The sequence below is a fragment of the Typopeltis vanoorti genome, chromosome 17, assembly GCF_054136105.1.
Source record: "Typopeltis vanoorti isolate ZY-2024b chromosome 17, IOZ_Tvanoo_1.0, whole genome shotgun sequence".
NCBI lineage: Eukaryota > Metazoa > Arthropoda > Arachnida > Uropygi > Thelyphonidae > Typopeltis > Typopeltis vanoorti.
The window spans coordinates 13,673,264-13,696,478 of record NC_143565.1 but is presented as its reverse complement, the minus strand read 5'-3'; the positions used below and the strand labels follow the sequence as shown (position 1 = coordinate 13,696,478).

Here is a 23,215-nt window from a genome sequence, read left to right as displayed (position 1 = left end):
TACTGTCACTGCTTAGTTCATTTAACAGTCTTTCAAATTTGACATGAAAACTTAATCTTCAGTTTTCATGTCACCTTTATCATCTTTGATTCCTTTTACAGTATACTCTTTCCTTCATTTCTAAGCTTCTTCAATAGCCTCCAGAATATTTTGTCACCTTCCTAATATTTATTTTCTATACTCTTACCAAAAATCTTCCCATGACTTTTGTTTACTATTTTTACACATAGCTTAGTTCTTAAATTTTTCCCTGTATTCTTTTAAGGTATCTACTGACTTATTGATATAATGCCCGTTGACACCATATAATTGTAGTGCTTTGAATAGCTTCTCTCTTGGCACCTTGTCATATGCCTTTTCCAGATATACAAAACTTAAATACAGATCTTTGTTATATTTCCATGATTTCTCAACTATTTGTAGTAAAGTGTTGGCCGAGTAGTTAATGTATCCACTCCCCAGCCAAAAGGCTGTGGGTTCGAATCCTGCCATGTGGGCATGGATGTTTGTTATTGTTTGTGGAAATACTAGTGGTGGTAGGCGGTAGATGCTGTTGGTGTAGTTACAATTAGTTGTAGAGTAGGTGCCTTCCCTTGATGAGTCTTTGGACTCCCTGGAGGCATTATAAAATAATAATAATAATGTGATCCTGACAGCCTCTATTTGGCCTGAATCCAGCTTGTTCTTCACCATGCTTTTCTTCCCAATCCTTCTGAACCATTAGGAGAGAAAAATCAGAACTCCATGGTGGACACAGGAAGTTAAAGAGGCAGTGAAGGAGCAGAAGAAAACATGTCAAAAATTTCAGGTAAATAAGTCAGCTTATGCTCTAAGAGAATACAGAGAAAAATGTAAGAAAGCTAACAATGTGTAAAACTAGCTAAACAAAAGTCATGGGAAGACTTTGGTAAAAATAATGAAAAGAAATATCAAGAAGTTGGCAAGATATTCTGCAGGTTGCTGAAGAAGCTCAGAAATGGAGGAAAGAGTGCTGTAAAAGGAACTGTAAAAGGAGATGATAAAGGTGACATGAAAACTGAAGAAAAAGATATCCTTGAAGTATGAAGTAATTACTTTGAAAAAGTGCTAAATGAAACAAGCAGTGATAGCACAGTAGTAAAAAAACTCAACAGGCATGAAGTCAGGAATACATATTCATATCTGAAGTAGAAAAAACCATCAGAGGAGTGAAGTGTGGAAAGGCAGCAGGAGTAGATAATATTCGACCTGAAATGCTCAAGTATTATTATTATTATGGGCAACTCCAAGGAGTCGACAGACTCATCGAGGGAGGCCCTAACATCATGACAAGAACAACTATTCGTCTTTCACACAGTATCTATCATACCTCGCCTTAAACTCATTTGCTGTCATAGCACCCACAACAGACTCTGGCAGCTTATTCCACTCATTTACCACTCTCCAAGTAAAGAACCTGGCTCTAACACCCCTGCTAACAACATTTTTGCCCAGCTTCCATATATGGCCCCTAGTCCTCCCACCACCAGCCCTATTCTCAAAAATATCTTCTGGATTAATCTTATAGAACCCTTCAGTAATTTGAATGTCTCAACCATATTACCCCTTTTCCGCCTATCAACCAATTTTTGCAACCCACAAATCTTCAATCTGTTCTCATAAGGTTGATTCCACAGACCTGCCACCATCTTGGTCACTCATCTCTGGATCCTCTCCACCTCCTCTCCATCAAGAAGAAACCATGGCGCCCATATCTCGGCACAGTAGTCCAGATGGGGTCTTATCAGGACTCGATATAGAGGAACAATAACTTGTTTGTCTCTGCTCATTAAAGTATTTTTCAGTGACCAAGTGATTTGATGAGCTGTTTTGGCCATTTTTGCAATGTGCCCCTAAACTTCAACTCCCTATCCACCAACACTCCCAAATCCCTGGCCTCATCAATCTACTGGAGTAGGGTTCCACCAATGTGATATACTGCTTCTAATCTTTTCACTCCAAAATGCATAACCTTACACTTTGCCACATTAAAATGACATCCATTTTCCTTAGCCCAGTCCTCCAAACTATCCAAATCATCCTGCAAAATTTTGACATCCTGTGCACTCACAATTGCTCTACCCAACTTTGCATCATCAGCAAACAAGTGAACACTTACTCTCAGATCCTTTCCTATATCGTTAATGAACAAATTGAAAAGTAGTGGTCTAAGAACAGAACCCTGTGGCACACCACTAGTCACAAGCCGTCTTTTGAAATCCACTCCTGAATAAACCAGTCTCTGGTATCTCTCCATCAACCACCCTCCTATCCATCTCACCAACCCTATATCCATCCCCATCTGCTCCAGTTTTCTGATTAGAGTTCCATGTGGTATCCTAACTCCCTATCCAGACAAGGTCCAGTAGAATCACTTAAAACCCATTACCCTTATCCAGTTCAGTCGTTACTGTGTTATAAAACGTGAGCAAATTACTGAGGCATAATCTACCCTTCACAAAACAATGTTGTCCCCCATACAGTATTCCATTTTCATCTATCCAATGATGTATTCTTTTCTTGACTAATTTCTCCAAGACCTTGACAACGATTCCTGATATGCTAATCGGTCGGTAATTTACAACAGCAGTCTTGGAACTTCCTTTATGCAGTGGAACTATTTTCCCCTCTTTCCACCCCAGACCTGAGACTCAGATTAAATAGAATGGTCAAGGGTACTGACAATTCTTTAGCCACTTCACGTACGACACAAGCCGGTATACCTTCCAATCCATCCATCCATCCATCCAAATGAGGTTTTGTAATAGACTACTCCCCTCCACCTCATTCACCACAGTTCCGGTATAAACTTTTGGTTCATTCATTTCTGCAATGTCACCATGGAGTATGGAGGAATAAAAGTCTTACAGTGGCTGCAAGGCATAGTTCAGAAATCCTGGACAACGGGGCAAATTCTGGATGACTGGAGTACAGTTCTCATAGTACCAATGTATAAAAAGGGAAATAAAAGTGAATGTGAGAATTACAGAAGTATTTTTCTACTCAGTGTTCCTGGTAAAATTCATGCAAGTATACTTGAGAAATTTTAAATTTGTATATAAATTTTAAATTTGGAAAAAGAATAATTTCCCAAGTGATTACTTTTTCTGATTTCTGTGCATATTATATGACTGTTTTTAAAACTCGGATCAAAAGTCAAATTACTCGAGTCTCACTCTAGTATTTGCCAAAGATAATCTAATCTCACCATGAAGAGTAAACCTTTGGGCTTCTCAAATAAACAATGCACATGAAGCAAAGCTATTCAAGTGCATTGAATAGCTTTGCCCTTTGTTTGACCTTTATGCTTTCCATATTTAAAATTATATTAAGTGATAAATTAAAGTATTCAAAGTTATCCTACAATTAATTCCACTGGACCAATTAAAATGAGCATTAATGTGATATGCACTCTTAAATCTTCATACATTGACAAAAATGCAATGTCAAATTGACAAATTTTGTAGCATATGTGTGTGTGTGTGTGTCGCTTTCCTTTCATTGGCAAATGAAGTTGGGGAAGAGAAAGAAGTTACAGGGTGCTAAATCAGGTGAATACGGTGAGCGATCCAACACACAAACTTGGTTTTTGCTCAAAAACTGTCTCACAATGTTCGAATGATGAGATGGTGCATTATCATGCCAAAGTAACCAGCTGCCTGCATCATGATATTCATGCTGTACACTACGAATTCTCGCTATGAATCGCTTCAAAACTTCAAGATAAAACTCACCATTGACCGTTTGGCCAGGCAGAACGAATTCTTTGTGGATAATGCCCTTGGAATCGTAGAAACAAATCAGCATTCTCTTTACTTTTGACTTCTCAAAGCGACTTTTTTTGGATGTCCCTCTTCTGCTGGTCAGAAAATGGGCATCTGGCTCTTTGTTTCGGGCTCATACTCAAAACATCACATTTCGTCACTAGTAACGATCGTTACTAGTGACGAAATATCAGATTTCAATTTGATACATTTTTTGGTCGTCGGTCAAAATGTTGTGCACAGTTGATTTTGGAATCCCCAGTTCATCTTCAATTAATCTCATGAACGATTATGCGTTTTCTTTGACGAAATCATGCACTTTTTGGATGTTTAACTTTGCTCAGTCCAGTTTTTGGGCGGCCTGGCTTTTTGTCGTCCTCAAGTGTCTCATGACCACTTTGAAATCGCTTAAACCACTCATAAACTTGAGTACGGGATAAGCATTCATCACCGTATGCTTTTTGAAGTATTTGATGCGTTTCGGTAAAAATTTTACCGAAACGCATCAAATGTCAAATGACACAAAAGTCAATTGCAGCTCTATGTTTGAAACTCATTTTCCGACCATTCGTCAAAACACACTGTCACTCTTGGCACTATAACTTGGCTTCTAATGAAACAAATATCATAAAAGGTTGACGCAACACTAATGAAGGTTGCCACCACTTTCAACAACAACAGGTAGCGCCACTAGTTTCTTCTATTTTCGAAAAGTTCGGTTTCTTTTTGGACAGATGGTGTATATATATATATATATATATAGAGAGAGAGAGAGAGAGAGAGAGAGAGAGCCCAGTCAGTTCTCCACATTCCTTCCTGAAAGGCAATGTGGAAAACTCCTCCCAGTTATTTGGCTTTGAGCATTAAGAAACCCCATTAGTTTCTTTTAAGTTACAATTACAACTTAATAGTTGATCATTATATGTTTTACAACAGTTGTAATTTGAGCTCTGATGATAATTAGAAAGCTAAGAAAATATTAATAACTCAAATTATTTATTTCATTCCTCTGGTATGTATACTGTGAAAAACTGTTATAAATAACCACTGACATTTAGACCTATTAGCATCATGCTATCATTATATGAGGGTGGTCAATAAAGTTCTCGGCCTCGACCATAGATGGCAACACTATCAGCAAGATTTTTTTTTTCTAAGTTGGTGCATCTGTCATAAGCATCCATGTGAAATTGCAAGTCATAGTTTGTTTTATACAGTTGTCTGAATCCCTTGAAATGGATAAAATTGTGTATCGTGTGGTTATAAAATTCTTTGTAAAAGAAGGTTTAATGGCAAATGAAATTCATTTGAAGTTCATAAAAGTTTATAGGCACTCTTTTCCTTTGTTTTCGATGATTAAGAAATGGGCTGCCGAGTTTAAACGTGGCCGTACCAGCCTTGAAGATGATCCACGTGAAGGTCGTCCAAAAAGTTTAACAACACTAGAAATCATATGATCAAGTTCACGATATGGTATTGGATGACCGGTCTGTCAAAGTGCATAAAATTGCTGAGACTATAGACATTTCAAAAGAATGTGTAGGATATATTTTGCATGAAGAATTGCAAACGAAAAAGCTTTGCACAAGATAGGTGCCGAACTTGCTCACAGCAGATCAAAAACAGACTCGCATGAAAATCTCTGAACAGTGCTTGGAGTGTTTTAACCAGAATAAAACTGATTTTGTGCGTCGATTTATTACCATGGATGAGACTTGGATTCATCATAACACACCAGAATCCAAACAGCAGTCAAAACAGTGGACAAAAACTGGTTGTTCAGCACCAGAGAAGAAGTCGGTTCCATCAGCTGGAAAGGTCATGGCATCGGTGTTTTTGGATGCTAAAGGTATTTTGTTTATTAATTATCTTGAAAAGGGTAAAACAATAACTGGGGAATATCATTCAATCTTTTAACCAGACTAGCAAAAAAATTCATGAAAAAATACCCAGTTTGCAGAAGAAAAAAATTATCTTTCATAAGGACAATGCACCTGCCCGCAAAGGTGTTTTGGCAATGGGAAAATTAAGGGATCTGCACTATGAACTGTTGGAACATCCATCCTATTCCCCAGATTTGGCTCCCTCTGACTTCTATCTCTTCCCAAAACTAAGACTCTTCCTTGCTGGTCAGCATTTTTCTTTGAATCAAGAGGTGATTCGAAGGTGTAAGGGGTATTTTGCAGATCTTACCAAGAAAACCACTATGGGGAAGGGATAATGGCGCTGGAGCATTGCTGGAAGAAATGTATTAGTCTTAAGGGAGATTTTATGTTGAAATATAAAAATAATTTTGAAATTATAAATGCCATTTTTCATTGTTAGACTGAGAACATTTCAGACCACCCTCGTATAAGCTCCTGTGCAAAATTTAATTTTTAATATGGTCCTGCCAATGATTCTATAATTTCCTTTTTCTCTGAACTCTTGTCTTGCGATTGCTGATTAACAGTTTCATTTTCAATCAGATCATTCAATAAAATTGGGTTTCAACGGTATCTTGTTTATTGCTAATTAAATGTTTTGGCTAATTTCTTTTATTCCATATAAATGTATTCAATTTGCTCCTAAAATCAGCTTTATTTATTCTATTATCTATTTCCAAATTTAATCTGCCATCTTACTAAAAACCTGTAGTTAAATAGCTTAAGTTTTGTAATTGTTGCATAGGTTCATTATTGTGTATGCAAACAATTTCATGTTCCAGTTCCATGTGGTGTCTATAGCAGGGTTTCTGGAGTATATAAAAAAATAAAATAAAAATACAAAAAAAAAAAAATTATATATATATACAAATTGATTAAAAAAAATCATTGGTCCACCAACAGTACAAAATGTACTATAGGTTTGGAAATAACCTTTCGTGCATGGGAGCAACATAAAAAACTGTAGCTGATAGATAAAAAAAAGCATGGAGTATATAAGTTATTCTGCAAGAAAAGTCTTATTGGAACAAAGATTATAGGCACTATGGATTAGTGTTTTAATGACACCATATTATTAATGGGGGGGGGGGGGGGGAGATGGGGAAGTCTGCCTGTGTGAGTGGGTTTCCTGTATATTGAAAAGGACAGGTTAACATTAGGTAAACAGGTGATTAAGGTGTCTAGAAAGACTAAACTATTGTTAGTTTCCTTTTCCATTGTAAATTGGATACTAAAGTGAAGACTAATGAGATGACAGAGGAAAGCGTCTAATATGTCTGGGCCATAAAACCAAATAGAAAATATGCCATCTGCATATCATAACTAGATAGAAGGTTTGAGAGGGGGAAGGAGGGCTGAGTCAAGACGTTTTTTAAAATCTTCTATAAAAACATTGGCAAGAGGAAATCCCATAGACTTACCTGCTATCTGTTTATAAATTTTGTTCTTCAAAGAAGAATAACTAGAATAGATTGAAAAGGAAAAGAGGTTATGATATCAAGAAGAAATTTTTTTTTAAAAAACCAGTAAGGTGTCATTTAAGAGAATGCTGGTGAATAAAGAGGTGATATCACTGCTAAATAGATCATTAGCAATTAGATGGTGTTTTCAGTTTGATCTGGAAATGAAGCATCAGAGAATGGACTGGCATGGAACATGTCTTCTCTCTGACAGAAGAAAGTCAGGTTGCAAAAATCACGTATCAAGACAATGGTCATTGTTTTTTTTTGGCACTGCTGGAATTATCCACTGTGAATTTGTTCCTGAGGGCTTCACAGCAAATGGTCTGTATATTTAGGAGTAATGCAACATCTGTATGCCCGCATGTGACGTACCAGGAAAGAATTGTTCCACAACAACAATTGGTTTCTGCTGTATGACAACAGACCCATGCACTATGTGCTGCCTGTGAAGCAGTTTCTGGCTTCAAAGTTGATCTGTGTGATTGAATATCCCCTCCCATTTGCCAGATATGGCTCCCACAGACTTTTTCCTCTTCCCAAAAACGAAGTGTCCCTTGAAAGGGGAGCATTTCAGTGACATTGAGGACATCCAACGAGGTGTGACCCAGACACTGAAGGAGGTTACTGTTCAGGACTTCCACTGACAGATGTAAACATTGTGTGGAGTTGGATGGAGATTATTTTGAATCTGTGTAATAGGTATACAATTCCAAATATAATTCTTTGTTTTAATAATTGTCTCATTACTTAACAGGCAGACTGTGCATGTCCTGAACAGAAATCCAGCAGATACTCATTATTATTAGCTGGGCTCTTTGTTTTCCAAATTTTTCTAAAATATTTCTGTGTCTGGTATTCATTTCCTACTCTGGTTTTTTGATCTCCAACATGAACCAATTTTTTCTTTTTTTCTTCACATCAACTAATGATTGGAAAAATTTCTGTCCTAGTAGAATCTTTATGGGAGCACAGGCAAATGTATCTCATTATCTACTTTACCATTTTGAATCCGTCCATACCAATTCTACTTGTAAATTCCCGTCATTCAAAAAGTTTTTTGGGTTTAGTGCTGAACACTATTGCCACTAGTTCTTTCCTTCCTTGATACCTACTGCCTAAATATAAGGCAGTATATTTACTCAGCAGCATGCCGAGCAACTCATTATTAATACCATCATTAGTCCATATTTAATTAATTTTAAAGAAAGGCTACAAATCTTTACCATCAAATTATCACCCAGTTTCTCTCACTTCAATTCTTTTTAAAGTAAGGAAGAAAATCATTAACACTCAAATGTTGTATTTGGAAACCTGTGAACAAATAAGAAATTGCCGATATGGATTTAGATACTGCCAATCAATAGGATACCTTCTTGGTCATGTTCACTCATGTTTGGATAAATGCTTGGGGAAAAGTTTAGGGAACTCTGTAGTCACACTTGACATCTTTGAGGCATCTGATTATGTTTAATGAAGATCTATTAAGTAAGCTTTCATCTCTGGTTGTATGTTATATGTGATCATGGATGGATATTTATTCTCAAGCTTTGCAGCTATTCAATGACCTTCTCCAGTTGATCCTGAAAATCCAATCATAGCTTTGTTGATAACAGTATACTGCACTCCTTTTCTTCTCACTTGAGAAACCTTGCACTAACAAATCATCACTAACACACTACATAATTCACCATTTATCCCTGTATTTTTGTCTATTAATTGCATGTGTCCTCAGGTTGATTTGTCTGAATGCAGGATGAAAAATCCAAATTCTTCAATAAAGTTCTGATAACACTTAATTTCACTGGCAGTAAAACACATGCCAAATCCTGTTTTTGCAGAAAAAAAACTTTCTCTTCTCAAGATAAGAAGTCTCTTGAGATAACTCTAATCCCTCAGTCCTTGAAATAAATATATGAATACTGATTTCTTAGATACTAAGGAGGAATATTAGATATTTCTCCTCAGTATCCAAGAAATTAAGTTTTCTCTCTTACACAAATGATTATTTTATCACTGAACAGTTATTAACTTTATACAAATTACAAAAATTCTGTCCAGATGTTGAATACCATTCTCTCATTTGAGATGATATTATTAAGTATCCCCTAAAATATTTGGCTTGGTCCCAAAGAAAGCAATTAGGTTGAATAATGGCACATTTTTCTTCATTCATCAATTCACTCCACTCTATTTCACACATCCATTCAGATTTTGCAGTGTCCAATTCCTATACATATTTCCATGGTCACTGTCAGAAATGGCACTGGCAATTTCCTATTCACCTATGAATCTGTTGAAACAGATACTGCAGTAATGTGATAGTCCTTCACAGTTTAACTCCAAACCCAAAGAACAAGTTCTCTTTATTGCAGTCTGCATTTCCTAAAAGAGTATGATTAGTACTGTAGATAGGCAGGAAGTAGAGGAGAAAGAATATACTTGTTAACATTGGATTCAAAGACATGTAGATCATAGGCTGAATAGTATGGCAATACTATTCAGCCTATGATCTACATGTTAATAGTATGGCAATACTATTAACAAAAAAGTTGTTGATGCCTTTCAGAATTCCATGTATAAATAGTTGTCAGAAATCTGAACTATCAAAAGACAGTTTGAGTAGATATTCGACAAGTAATGCTCATGTGTGGAGATATAAACATTTTGCAATGGTTACTTTGCATAATTCAGAAGACCAGGGAGACAAAAGCCAACCATTCAACTACTGACCAATTGCCATTGCCTCAATCCTCTTCAAATTAATGGAGAAAGTTATCAATGGTCAACTTCTTCACTATTTAGAAACTCACCAGGTTAAAAGACTGAATTCTGGATGACTGAAATAGAACTGTCATAGTACCCATTTTTTAAAAAAGGGGAATAAAGTTAAATGTGAGAATTACAGAGGAATTTCCTTAGTGAAAATGTTACAAGCAAGCATACTTTTTTTTTTCTTAATATTAGCTGAATATTAAGAAAGGATCCCTGTTAGTATATGGAATGTCCATGAAAGGGAGAGGTCAAAAGAATGTCATTTGCAGAGTTTAATCTATCTAAACAGCAAAATCATCCTAGGTGACTTAAATATCCACAATTCCAACAGGCTCCTCCTTCTCCAATGCTACTAATCAAGATGGATGCGATGTAGAAGTTTCGCTATAAGCAATGATCTAACAAAAATCATGCAGCTACCTACCTGAAATATTGACAGGCACCAACAATATTTTTGTTAATGGTACCTTTGATTTTTTCCAATACCTTTCATTTTTTTTAAAACTAGTTATCCTTCCAGACACACTACAGAGGTTACCTCTCTTCTTGGCAACTTAGACCATAATCTTGTGCAAGTTTCCAGTCTCACAGAATGCCCCTCCTCTGATAACACTGAACCTCATGTCCTCTGGCACTACAAAGTGGGATAATTTCTGGAACTATTACTCCTCTTTCCCATAGCACAACTATTGCTTCTTCTCTTCTGACCCAGACACCTGTGCTGAGTGACTCACAGAAATCATCTATGGTGGCATGAAGGCATTCATCCCTCATTCCATCCAAAATTCCTGTCCACTTTCCAGGCCCTAGTTCAACAGAAGATGTACAAAAGCAGTTGAAGAAAAACTCAGCTTACCACAGGTGGCTTGTATCAAAACCTCAAGCTTCATACTCAGCCTATGCACACAATAAATGTAAATCAACTATCAGCAAATCCAAATCCAAAATTCCATAAAGGCCAACAGCAGAAAACTCATGTGTTGTCCAAATGGTAACCGTGTCTTCTGGTACTTTGCAAAAGCCAGTAGACACAACTTCTGCTTACCTGTGTTCCCACCTCTCTCTCTCTCATCTAGATGGCACCACTGTTACAGCACCCAAAGAAAAAGCCAACCTCTAAGCATCAATCTTTTCCTCTAACTCCTGCAGAAATGACAAAACCTCCTTCCAATACCAGCCTCCTGGGAGCCTTTGTAGAAAGACAGGAAGAATATTAGACAATCTGAACACTACAAAGTCATCTGGTCCCAATGACATCTGTCCTATTGTACCTAAATGTTGAGTTCCAAAGCTAACACCTATATTCTTTTGTCTCTTCTATACTCAGCTGGCAGCTATCCTATCTCATGGAACCTAACAAATATCCAACACATTAAAAAAAAAGGGAGACAAAAGCCTACCATTCAACTACTGACCAATTGCCATTGCCTCAATCCTCTTCAAAATAATGGAGAAAGTTATCAATGGTCAACTTCTTCACTACTTAGAAACTCACCAGTTAATCAGCAACCACTAGTATGGATTCTGCCAATTCAGATCCATGGCTGATATCCATTGGACATATGCCATATACAGGTTCAGAGAAATGTGTGCTTTTGCCCTTGACATTTACAAGGCTTAGATCATGTTTGGCATCAAGACATGCTTTGAAAACTGCCTTCCTTTGGGTCTACCTGCCACCCTCTGTAAATGGATAGATAGCCAGTTTTCTCTTTGATCGTTCACTGTGTGTCATGGTGGACAACGCCCTCTTTTTGAGCTTTGCCACCAATGCAGGAGTTCCTCAGGGCTCCATTCTCTCACTTACCTTCTTATACATAAATGACCTACTGCCAATCACTACAAATCCTATCCATAGCTTTGTTGATGATAGCACTTTCCATTCATCCTACTCTTTTGACAAACCATGCAGCTCCTGGACATCACTAACATCAAGATCATCTGCAACCAGCACCTTAAACAATGATCTCCATATTATCCTTCAGTGGGGCAAGAATATCCTAGTCATCTTCAATGCTGCCAAAATTCAGTCCTGCCTTTGCTCTTGCAAAAGGAATCCCAGCTCACCTTCCCTCATCCTCAGTAATACACACATCACTAGACAGGATGAACTATCTCTCCTTGGACTGACATTTACCTCCAACATCTCTTAGCACAAGCATATCACATCAACAGCTTCCTCATCTTCTAAAATACTAGGCATTCTTTTCTGCTCAAGAAGCTATTTACACTCACCTAGCTACTGACCCTACATAAATCCCAAATCTCCCCATCCTTAGAAATACTGTTCACCCATTTGGGATGATGCACCTAAAACCTCCTTAACTGATGCTGTCCAGAGTACAGCAATTTGGCTCATAGATTACCCTTCCCTCACAGACTCACTTCCTTCTACAGGTACTTCCATTGTCACTGCAGTAGTGAAATGGCAAACGTCATTCCTCCACTTGCTGTTAGGGGCTGTTAAAACAAGAGCAGCAGCTATTCAACATCCCTTTAGAGTACAATTGCAAACTCATCAAACCTGCTTCTCCTCTTCCTCATTTATTCCATCTACCCTCTGTCCTCTGGAATAGCTTTCTCTATGATGTGTTTCCCAACAATTTCAACCTACAGCTCTTTAGTAGAGTGTCAATAAGTTTCTTCTTTCTCAATCCTAATCTGTACCTTACACAAGACACTGATGTTCTATAGGTTCTTGTACCTCTCATGTGTGGGATAAATATATATATCTATAAAACATACTCGTCAAACAACAGGTTGCAGATTGAAATCCTGTCATTGATGCTTACAAGTGTCTTTAGGTAAAAATAATATTTCATTGTCTGGTGTGAGATTACCACCTGTTTACAGTAGCCTGAAGTCGTTTGACCAAAGCTCCATGTTTGATCTCTAGAGTGGAGTGTCCAGATTATTTAAAAAACATAAATAAATAAAAAATATTTAGAAAACTAAATAAAAATAATTAAAATGCTCGGCCCACCCACTCACGGTACTAATGTACTGTAGTTTTACAACCTCCTGTGAGTGGAAGTCAAAAAAAAATTTTTTTTTTTAAATAATAATAATAAAAAAAAAAAAAAAAATGCTGGACATGCAAGTTGTAAGTCATGCTGTTCATCATTATATTACATATGTTAAAGATAGATTAAACTTAGTGAGAATTACAAAAAAATAAAATTTCATAAATTTTAAATCAACAATGAAAAATTCTTTGCTTTTATTTACCCTACTAACTGACATGTCTCGGCAAACAATAAAGCAGATAAACAAGTCTCAATTTGTGGCATAAGAACCACTGTGTTTCCGGTAGCTAATGCAGCTCCAATCCTCCAACACAACATCAGAAGTGGGTTATTATATTCTTCTGTAATCACTCCAACCACACCTAAAATGATGAAAATGTCAGAGCTGTTAAAATACTAATTTGCAATATATATAATAGAAGATAATATATTTAATTAGTAAATTATTTTTTTCTAACTTTCTATCCCACAAAATTTGTACTGATATGAAATATTTACCTGCAAATCAAAACAAATGAATAAATCATAATTTCTCTTTGAATAAAATGTTATCTCTTTCTTCATATGCATATATGCCAGTAGGTGCATTTGCCCAGCTAATGAAAAAACCTGGATTTGAATCTGGTCTAGAACCAAAGTATTTTAAGGTTAGCTTATTTTGGATTTACAGCTGAATCAACCAAGGTTACAAAGCCAGTGTATTTTATCTGTAACTTGTGTGTGTTTTTTGGGCCAGTTTGCTTGTTGTACAGGATGAAAAACATGACTTTCCAGGAAGAAAATCCTTATCACTTCCACATGAGACTGGCTAGCCCATCTTCAGCTGAAAAGTCCTGATAAAGGTTATTCACATCTTAGATGGGATTAGATCCAGGTCTTTCAAACCCAAAGGCTTTGAGCTATGGAGACTTAACTATCTTCAGTATAGGACTTTACAGCTGAAGGCAAGTTAGAGAAGCAGTAAGGTTTCAACTCCTGGAAAACTGGAATTATTGATCCCACAGATAAACTAATTAAAGGCCATATTTTCATTATTATTAATTATTATGTAGGCTCCTCCAGGAAGTCAAGGGTCTTCAAAGTAGAGCCTCTTCCAAGTCACACAGTGCCTAAATACCTATTATATCTTTCTTTGAAAACAATTGCAAATGTTTACTCAGAGCATTTCCACAAATCTTTTACATCTCCGTCTGTCTATTGCTCAGACTTTGCAGGAGACCAAATTCCCAGATTTAATTTTCACTAAGATTCATCTTGGTGAAAACAAAATCTTTTCAGTGAATCCAGGTGATCATATCTGAGCAGAGTAGTTATGGTGTGGTCTTATCAAGTGGAAGAATAATTTAACTTCAAGATGAGAAGTCAACTAATTGATTAATCTCGAAATCCTAAATTAGATTTCCTAAATTAGATTATATAAGTTAAGGTTCTTTTTAACATTGCAGTTATCTGATGTGAAGACTTACGCACCTTAGCAATGTGGTTCCTAACTTTAACTTTCCATCTACAATTGCCAACATTCTAATTTCATTGACCACTTGTAGCAAATTACCAACAATAAAAGAACTCTGCCTTCAATATGTTCAGTCCAAAATGCATAACCCTGCACTTCGTAAAAGTGACATTCATTATTATTTGCCCACAGAACCAGAAGAATAGCCTGCAATGATTCTGAAATGTTTCTCATCCCCCTTCCTAACTTTGTTAAATGTATATGACTATCTTAACTAACCTTAATATCATAATTAGGCCATTGTTGTTTAACTTGTATGTTAAATACAAGTTAAATAACAATGGCCTAAATTAAAGATGCCAAGTAATTAAATTCCAGTTTAATCCTTTATCCAAGTATAAGAAAACAAAGTTTTTGCATGAAGTATCTTCATAAATAGGTTACTTGTATACAGAGGCTAGTGATTTCACATTAACTACCTTAGTATCCCATAATGCCAACCCCCCCTTTTTTTTGGATATGTATAATGCAATGCATTATGAGGAAGGGCCACTATTGGGCCAACCTTTATTGAGGTCTCATCAGTGGGAGCTACCAAGGTTGAAATAATACAGAAGTCATCTATATTTCCCACATACAAGCAGCAAAAAGAGGTGTAACACTATTAAAACACTCTGGATTAGAGTAGTAGTTGTGAATTTAACAAGAATATGATTTCTTGACATCTTTAATTTATAACCAAGTGAAAAACTTTCAACAACAATGACCTACAGAATCCTGCAGCACCCCATTAGTCACTCTTCTCTTAGACTTTGTACTTCCATATGTTATCTCTGATGCCCATCAGTAAGTCCCTCTTATATCCATTTCACAAACCTATTTTGCATGTTCATCCTTTTCGGTATGTATAACAACCTCATGTGGAAATCCTGTCTTGGCAAAATTTGAAAGTACTGTGGTGTATCCAACTTGGCAGACACTATTCTTATATGAAAACCTACTTTTAACAAAGCCATGCTATCCTACTATCCTATTCTGGATGAGGATCCTAATTGACTTCACAAATACCTTAATGATCACTCTCCACTGGTAGCTTCTGTTGTAGCACCCTTGTACAATGGAATTATCTTGCACTCCTCCCTCATTAAGAACTATGCTCCTGTTGAGACAAACTGAATACCCCTGACATACTACCAATATGCAATTAAAATATGCTATGTGATAAAAAAAAAAAAAAGGTACTAACATTTTCCATGTTTTAGACAGATACTTGTGTAACAAACAGCATGATAAGAAAATGACATTCAATAATGAAATAATAACAAGTCCCAAAGACTACCTAATACCAGTAAGGCCATTTCAGCTTCATACGTGAATATCATGAGGTTCAAAAATTCAATATACAGTTAACCCTTGAATCACATGTGTTTGAACTGCACAAGTCCACTTATATGCAGATTTTTTTTCAATAAATATACTGGAAAATTTTTTGGAGATTTGCAATAATTTAAAAAAACTCACAAATGACCCATGTAGCTTAGAAATATCGCAAAAATTAAGAAAAAGTTAGGTAGGTATGTCATGAATGCATAAAACATATGCAGATACTAGTCTATTTTATCATTACCATAAAATATACACAAATCTATTATAAAAAGTTAAAATTTATCAAAACTTATGCACACAAAAATTACAGACTATATATGGCACCATTCGCAATCGAGATAAATGTATACAAACATAAAGATGCAGTATTAAATCATAATTCAACAAATTAATAACAGTTAATTTTATGCAATTTAGTTAACTGATTAGCATAAAAGAAAAAATTTATAATGATTCCTTCATTAATATATAGGCTAGGCTACCATAAAGCAATCATACTGCTACTTCTTCATTATCAATGCATGAATAATTACACCTGTAAATAAATATGAATTTTTTTACATTATCATTTTAATTTTTGATGTCTAGTGTTAGTATTATGTATAACATTTACAGTGTTTTGTATCATATAAGATAGATGTAGGTAGTGACAGACAGATGACTTATCTTGTACATAGCCGACGTAAACGTATGGTATCAATAAATATAGTGAGGTACTGTAAATGTATTTTCTCTTCTTTATGATTTTCTTAATAACATTTTCTTTTCTCTAGCTTACTTTATTATAAAAATATAGTATATAATACATATAGCATACAAAATACGTGTTAATCGACTGTTTATGTTATTGGTAAGGCTTCAGAGCAACAGTAGGCTATTAGTATCATATCTAAGTTTTTCGAAGTCAAAAGTTATAAACGGATTTTCGACAGCACGGAAGATCAGCACCTGTAACCCCCACATTGTTCAAGGGTCAACTGAATACTGTATTTATTATTAGGTCAAACTATATCACTATGTCAAACTCTAATATAGAAACATACACATTGTTTAATCTGAATGCAGACACATTTATATTTAACTTATTCTATCAGCATTGGCAATTGAAGAATTGTGTTGGTAAAGTTATAGATGTCAAAGGATGTCGCCATTTCGATGCAAGAATCGATAGATCAGTCTAACATTTGCTGTGACTGGCACAATTGGAATTGAACTGTATTTGGAATTGAAAACCAATTCCAAATACATTTCATTTTGGGAAAGTGGGTAGCACTACTAAATGGAGATCAGATACTTTACACTATTTTAAAATGAAAAATTAAAATGATTAAGTTCTTGTGTAGCTTCTTGTTTAATCTTCATGATGTTAGATTGGTAGAAGAAGAAAGATCGTTATAGGTTTAATTCTAGTCAGTGGCTAGGGGAACTTTTTGTAGGGCTTTTTCAACAGGCTCCTGAATTAAATTATTGTTGTTGCTTAGAATTATGGCCAAAGCAACTAACATTATGAGAACAATATTATGCCTGTTAATTGTATACTATTTGCCAGTTTGTTTTTTTAATGATAAAAAACCAGAGTTACTGGGAGGGAAAAATCTAGCCACTTTCATGGTTGATGGCTTCCTCTTTTCAAACTTCACCACCAATGCAGGAGTACTTCAGTACCTACTCTCAATCTCCACAAATCCTATTCCTACTCATCTGACAAACCATGCAGTGCAAGATATCCCAAACATCAAGATCATCTACAACTAGTGCCTTAAATAATGATCTACGTACTATCCTTCAATGTGGCCACAACAATCTAGTCATGTTCAATGCCACCAAAACACAGTCTTGCCTCTCCTCCCACAAAAGAAATCTCAGCTCACACTTCCTTACCTGCAGTAATTCACAAATCAAAAAGATTAGATTTCTCTGCTTGAACTAACACTGCTTGGACCTCCAAGTTTCTCCTGGCACAAATACATCACAAGAATAGCTTCTTAATCATTCAAGAAACTAGGCATTCTCTTTCTTTCAAGATGCTATTTTACACCCCACCAACTCTTAACAATATACAAATCTGCCCATGCTTAGAATACTAAGGGGGGGGGGGGATACAAATTCTTAACACTGTCCAGAGGAGAGCAATTCAGCTCATAGATGATTCCTCACTTACAGATTCACTTCAACCTCTATCTCGCAGATGCAGGGTTTCAGCTCTGTGCCTATTCTTACAGGTACTTCAACAGTCATTACTCCACTGAACTTGCAACCATGATTCCTTTACTTTCTGATGCAAGTGTTAATACCAGAGCAGCAGCTGCCCAGTACCCCTTTACTGTGCAGCTGCAAACGCACTGAACTTGCTTTTCTTCTTCCTCTTTTATTCCATCTACCTCTGTATCTACCTAGGTCCCTTGACCTCATGTGGATGGGATCAATAAAAAACTTCTGCATGAGATCATCTAACTCAAAATTCAACTGAAAAACCTTTGTAGAGGTTTTTCAAATCCTAGATAAAATTCGAACTCAGGTCTTTCAAACTACAAGGTTTTGAATTAGGTAATTTTTGGAATCATCCAAGTTTTTTTTTTTTTTTTTAATTCCTGGAGTTTTGGTTTTTAGTCTCATAACTTAGAAAAATCAAATAATGCCTGCTATTTTGCATAATAATACTCAGGGCTCAATAAATATGCCAACCACTTTCATCTGATAAGTAAATTTTGCCAGTTGGCAAAGTAGCTGCAGACTGAACAAAAAATAGTAATTTTTATTTAATTAAAAATAACTTTCTCAACAAAATTTTTCTAACGTTAAGAAAACAATGATCACTTTATGAACTTCTATTGATTTATTGGATCATATCCATTAAAAAAAAACATAAAAAAAATTGGGGATTTTTCTTTTTGCAAAATTTGTTATACTCTGATAATGCTCATTAGGATTAGTAATATGAGACAGTGGCAGTTATTATTATTATTATTATTCCAGGCAACTCCAAGGAGTCGACAGACTCATCGAGGGAGGCCCTAACATCATGTCAAGAACTATTCGACATTCACACAGTATCTATCATACCTTGCCTTGAACTCATTCACAGTCGTAGCACCCACAACAGACTCTGGTGGCTTATTCCACTCATTCACCACTCTCCAAATAAAAAACCTAGCTCTAACACCCCTGCTAACAACATTCTTGTCCAGCTTCCATGTATGGCCCCTAGTCCTCCCACCACCAGTCCTATTCTCAAAAATATCATCTGGATTAATCTTATAGAAACCCTTCAGTAATTTGAATGTCTCAATCATATCACCCCTTTTCCGGCTATCGACAAATTTTTGCAACCCACAAATCTTCAACCTGTTCTCATAAAGTTCGTTCTACAGACCTGCTACCATCTTGGTCACTCGTCTCTGGTTCCTCTTCACCTCCTCCCCATCAAGAAGAAACCCTGGCGCCCATATCTGGGCACAGTAGTCTAGATGGGGTCTTATCAAGGCTCGATACAGAGGAACAATAACTTGTTTGTCTCTCCTTGTTAAAGTATTTTTCAGAAGCCAAGTGATTTGATGAGCTGATTTAGCCACTTTTGCAATGTGCCCCCTAAACTTCAATTCCCTATCCACCAACACTCCCAAATCCCTGGCCTCATCAATCTCCTGGAGTATGGTTCCACCAATGGAATATACTGCTGCTATTCTTTTCACCCCAAAATGCATAACCTTACACTTTGCCACATTAAATTGACATCCATTTTCCCTAGCCCAGTCCCCCAAACTATCCAAATCATCCTGTAAAATTTTGACATCCTGCGCACTCACAATTGCTCTACCCAACTTTGCGTCATCAGCAAACAAGTGAACACTTACTCTCAGATCCTTTCCTATATCATTGATGAACAAATTGAAAAGTAGTGGTCCAAGAACAGAGCCATGCGGCATGCCACTAGTCACAAGCCATCTTTTGGACTCAACTCCTGAATAAACCAGTCTCTGGTATCTCTCCATCAACCACCCTCCTATCCATCTCACCAACCCTATATCCATCCCCATCTGCTCCAGTTTACTGATTAGTGTTCCAGGTGGTATCCTGTCAAAGGCCTTGGCAAGGTCCAGTAGAATCACTTAAAACCCATTACCCTTATCCAGTTCAGCCGCCACTGTGTTATAAAACGTGAGCAAGTTACTGAGGCATGATCTACCCTTCACAAAACCATGTTGTCCCCTATACAATATCCCATTTTCATCTATCCAATTATGTATTCTTTTCTTGACTAATTTCTCCAAGACCTTGACAACGATTCCTGATATGCTAATCGGTCGGTAATTTACAACAGCAGTCTTGGAACCTCCTTTATGCAGTGGAACTATTTCCCCCTCTTTCCACCCCCTCGGGACTAACCCAGACCCAAGACACAAATTAAACAAAATGGTCAAGGGTACTGACAATTCTTTAGCCACTTCACGTACGACACGATCTGGTATACCATCCAATCCCACAGATGTATTGAAATTGAGGTTATGCAATAGACTACTAATCTCCACTTCATTCACCACAATTCCTGTATAATCTATTGGTTCATTCATTTCTGCAATGTCACCACCTGGATAATATATTCTTGCAAAGTGCTCACTCAGTAACTCAACTATATCAACTGATTCAGTTACCTCCCTACCATTGGCATTCTTTAAAATCATTCTGCCATATACATTTTTTCTTTTACTTGCAACATATCGAAAAAACTGTTTAGGATTTTCTTTAGCCTGCATGGCCAATGTTCTTTCGTAATCCTTTATTGCTTTTCTTACTACACTCGTTACCCTTCTGGACTGCACTTTATACCGTTCATGTGCTGTCGGTCACCTTTCTCCTTAAATTCCCTCCATAGTTGTTTCTTTTTTTTGCAGCTCAAGCTTAATGGTGTTATTCATCAATTTAACCCCTATTTGATTTATTATTTGGACTCTAGGTATACAGTCAGCCATTGCTTCATGCAACTTCTAGCCCTTGCAGTTGTACATGCCATGGCACTGAACCAATCAAACTCCTAAGCTTGTCATACTTACCAGCTAGATAATTCCACAATGTACCATGTTTTAATTGTAAATTCCACACCTTTAGCCACCTCCCAAGTCAAGACCCTATGATCACTCTCACCAATTGGTGGCAATGTGGTCATATTTGTTACACCAAATCCTCAGATGCAATTACTAGGTCAAGCACTCTCTGACACCTAGCATTTTCCATTACATGCTGTCGCAGATAGTTATCCCTTAATAACTGCATAAAATCCAATTCCTTCCTTCCGTGTGTCTTCTCCTCACTCCAATCAATGTGACCATAGTTGAAATCTGCCATAATAATTACCCTCCTTCCACTCATTTCTTCTATTTGCTTGTGCATACTATCTCCACCATCTTTTCCATCACCTGGTCTATAGCAGCACCCAATTGTATATTTTGTTCTGCTAGCCACAATCTCACAGCAAATGGCCTCAAATGTGCTCTTTTCTCTATCCTGCAATTCGACTTCTATTCTCCTTGGCTGCAGCTCATCAGCTATCATCAACAATACTCCTCCCCCCATTTTATTCTCCCTGTCATTGCTGAACACACTATACCCATTACATTCAATCCCACTAGCTATATCATCTGAAGTCAGCCATGTTTCACTAATGCCAATAACCTGTGGTTTTTGGCATTAGTGAAACAGTCTAACTGCCGCTTTGCTCTTTGTATCGCTCCGCTCAACAATGCGATCTCACTCATTGTATCTATTCCTCTTTTTTATTTTCTGTTAAACCATTAATTTGCTCTATATTAATATCATTATTCACACTTTCTACATTCACACCCTCACAGTTCTCTGGTACAACCTCACCATTTCTTGTCATATCACTATTTTCTTCATTCTGAAGTCTGACAAAAATATCACACTCACCACCTGAAATATACTTTAATTCCTCATTTTCCTTACATTTTCTACAAACATTCACTCCTTTATTATCATCTAACCATACTCCAACCGCACTCCGCAAAGCATACATTTCGCAGTTAGTACACCGAATAATCTCCTTTATATTACAGTTATTGAATAAAGATGGCGAACCATTATTACTACCTGCCATTTTCCTTCACACGGAAGCCATACTCACTTCTATCGTATTTTATCAAATTAATAATTAAAACACCAAAAACACACAAACAGACACACTAAGATATGCAAAGCAAACAAAACTACGTAATATTCAAGTAAATTTGTCAATGATAACTTAAAATAACACTTATCTTATCAGGAGCTCTCAACAAACACTACCCAATCTAGTTATCCTATTTAGATAGTATAACTAGATTGGGTAACATAAGATAGTTATCCTATCTTATGTTCCCAATCTGAATGGTTACTATATTAATTACTAATCCTTGAGTTCAGAAATAAACTCAACTACCAGTGAAGAAAAATAAAGGTGGTGGCTACATTACAATTTCCAAAAGTTGAGCTAAAAGATTTCTGCTTACACCCTTTGGGAAAGAAGAAAAAAAAAAAAATCGATAAGAGTTTAGCTCAGGCACCAGGCTATAGTGAGGAATGCAACCAACCACTTGCAATGTTTTATGGTATGATGATAAAAAGGAATCTACACAATAATTGTTTTAGTGCTCAAAGAAAAATTCTTTGTCTGTTTGAGCAGCCCAAGGTTTTCTTAGGTTATTATAAGTGGAAGCTACATATCGAAATTTGCAAGAACTCCGTTGACTACCCGAGGCAGTCTAATCAAATACTTACATTGCTGTAACAATAAAATACCTTTAAAAAAAACTACCTAAAAAGAAATAACGAATATATCATCATCATCATCAAATTCTTGATAAGCACTCTGATCATCGTGTTTTTCCTGCCATCAAACACTTGTCTGTATCCTTTCCTCTCTCACTCTGTTTAAGTCACCATACTATCTCAGATTAGCTCTGTTAACATATCACTGAATACTAACAATATCAAATTCCATCCTAATATTCCTGTTTGCAATATGATTCTTGATTCTGCCATTGATGCTATCTGTTCATTTCCCTAACTTTTCTAAGAATTTCATATCTGCAGTCTCTAGTGTTTGATCAACTGCTTCTTTCTAACACAGATCCTTAAGTTAAAACTGGTTTGAACACTACTGGATAAAAGATTCCATAAATTTATATGGAATCTTTTATTCCATATAAATGGAATAAAATGTAAAATATGTAAAATATATTAAATATAATAAATGTAAAATATGCAGGAACATTTCCAATGTTCCTGCATATTTTACAATCCATCTTTTTAATGCTGATTTTGCCAAATTTATTTTACTGTTATTCAGTTCAGTTAGAGAACCTGGCATAACTTACTTGATTTCTTTAAGAGTACATCATCTGCGTAAAGTAAA

The 23,215-nt window shown here is 36.2% G+C and overlaps 1 protein-coding gene across 2 annotated transcripts in view; it reads right to left on the bottom strand.

Annotated features, from left to right (window-relative positions):
• Positions 1-23,215, bottom strand: part of LOC150097168 (aldehyde dehydrogenase family 16 member A1-like) — a 134,761-nt gene that overhangs the window by 96,194 nt on the left and 15,352 nt on the right. For both annotated transcript variants that reach the window (XM_090407213.1, XM_090407214.1), the window contains exon 4: positions 13,171-13,330. In XM_090407213.1, the coding sequence (XP_090263339.1) occupies positions 13,171-13,330 (160 nt within the window). The remainder of the gene's footprint in view (positions 1-13,170; positions 13,331-23,215) is intronic.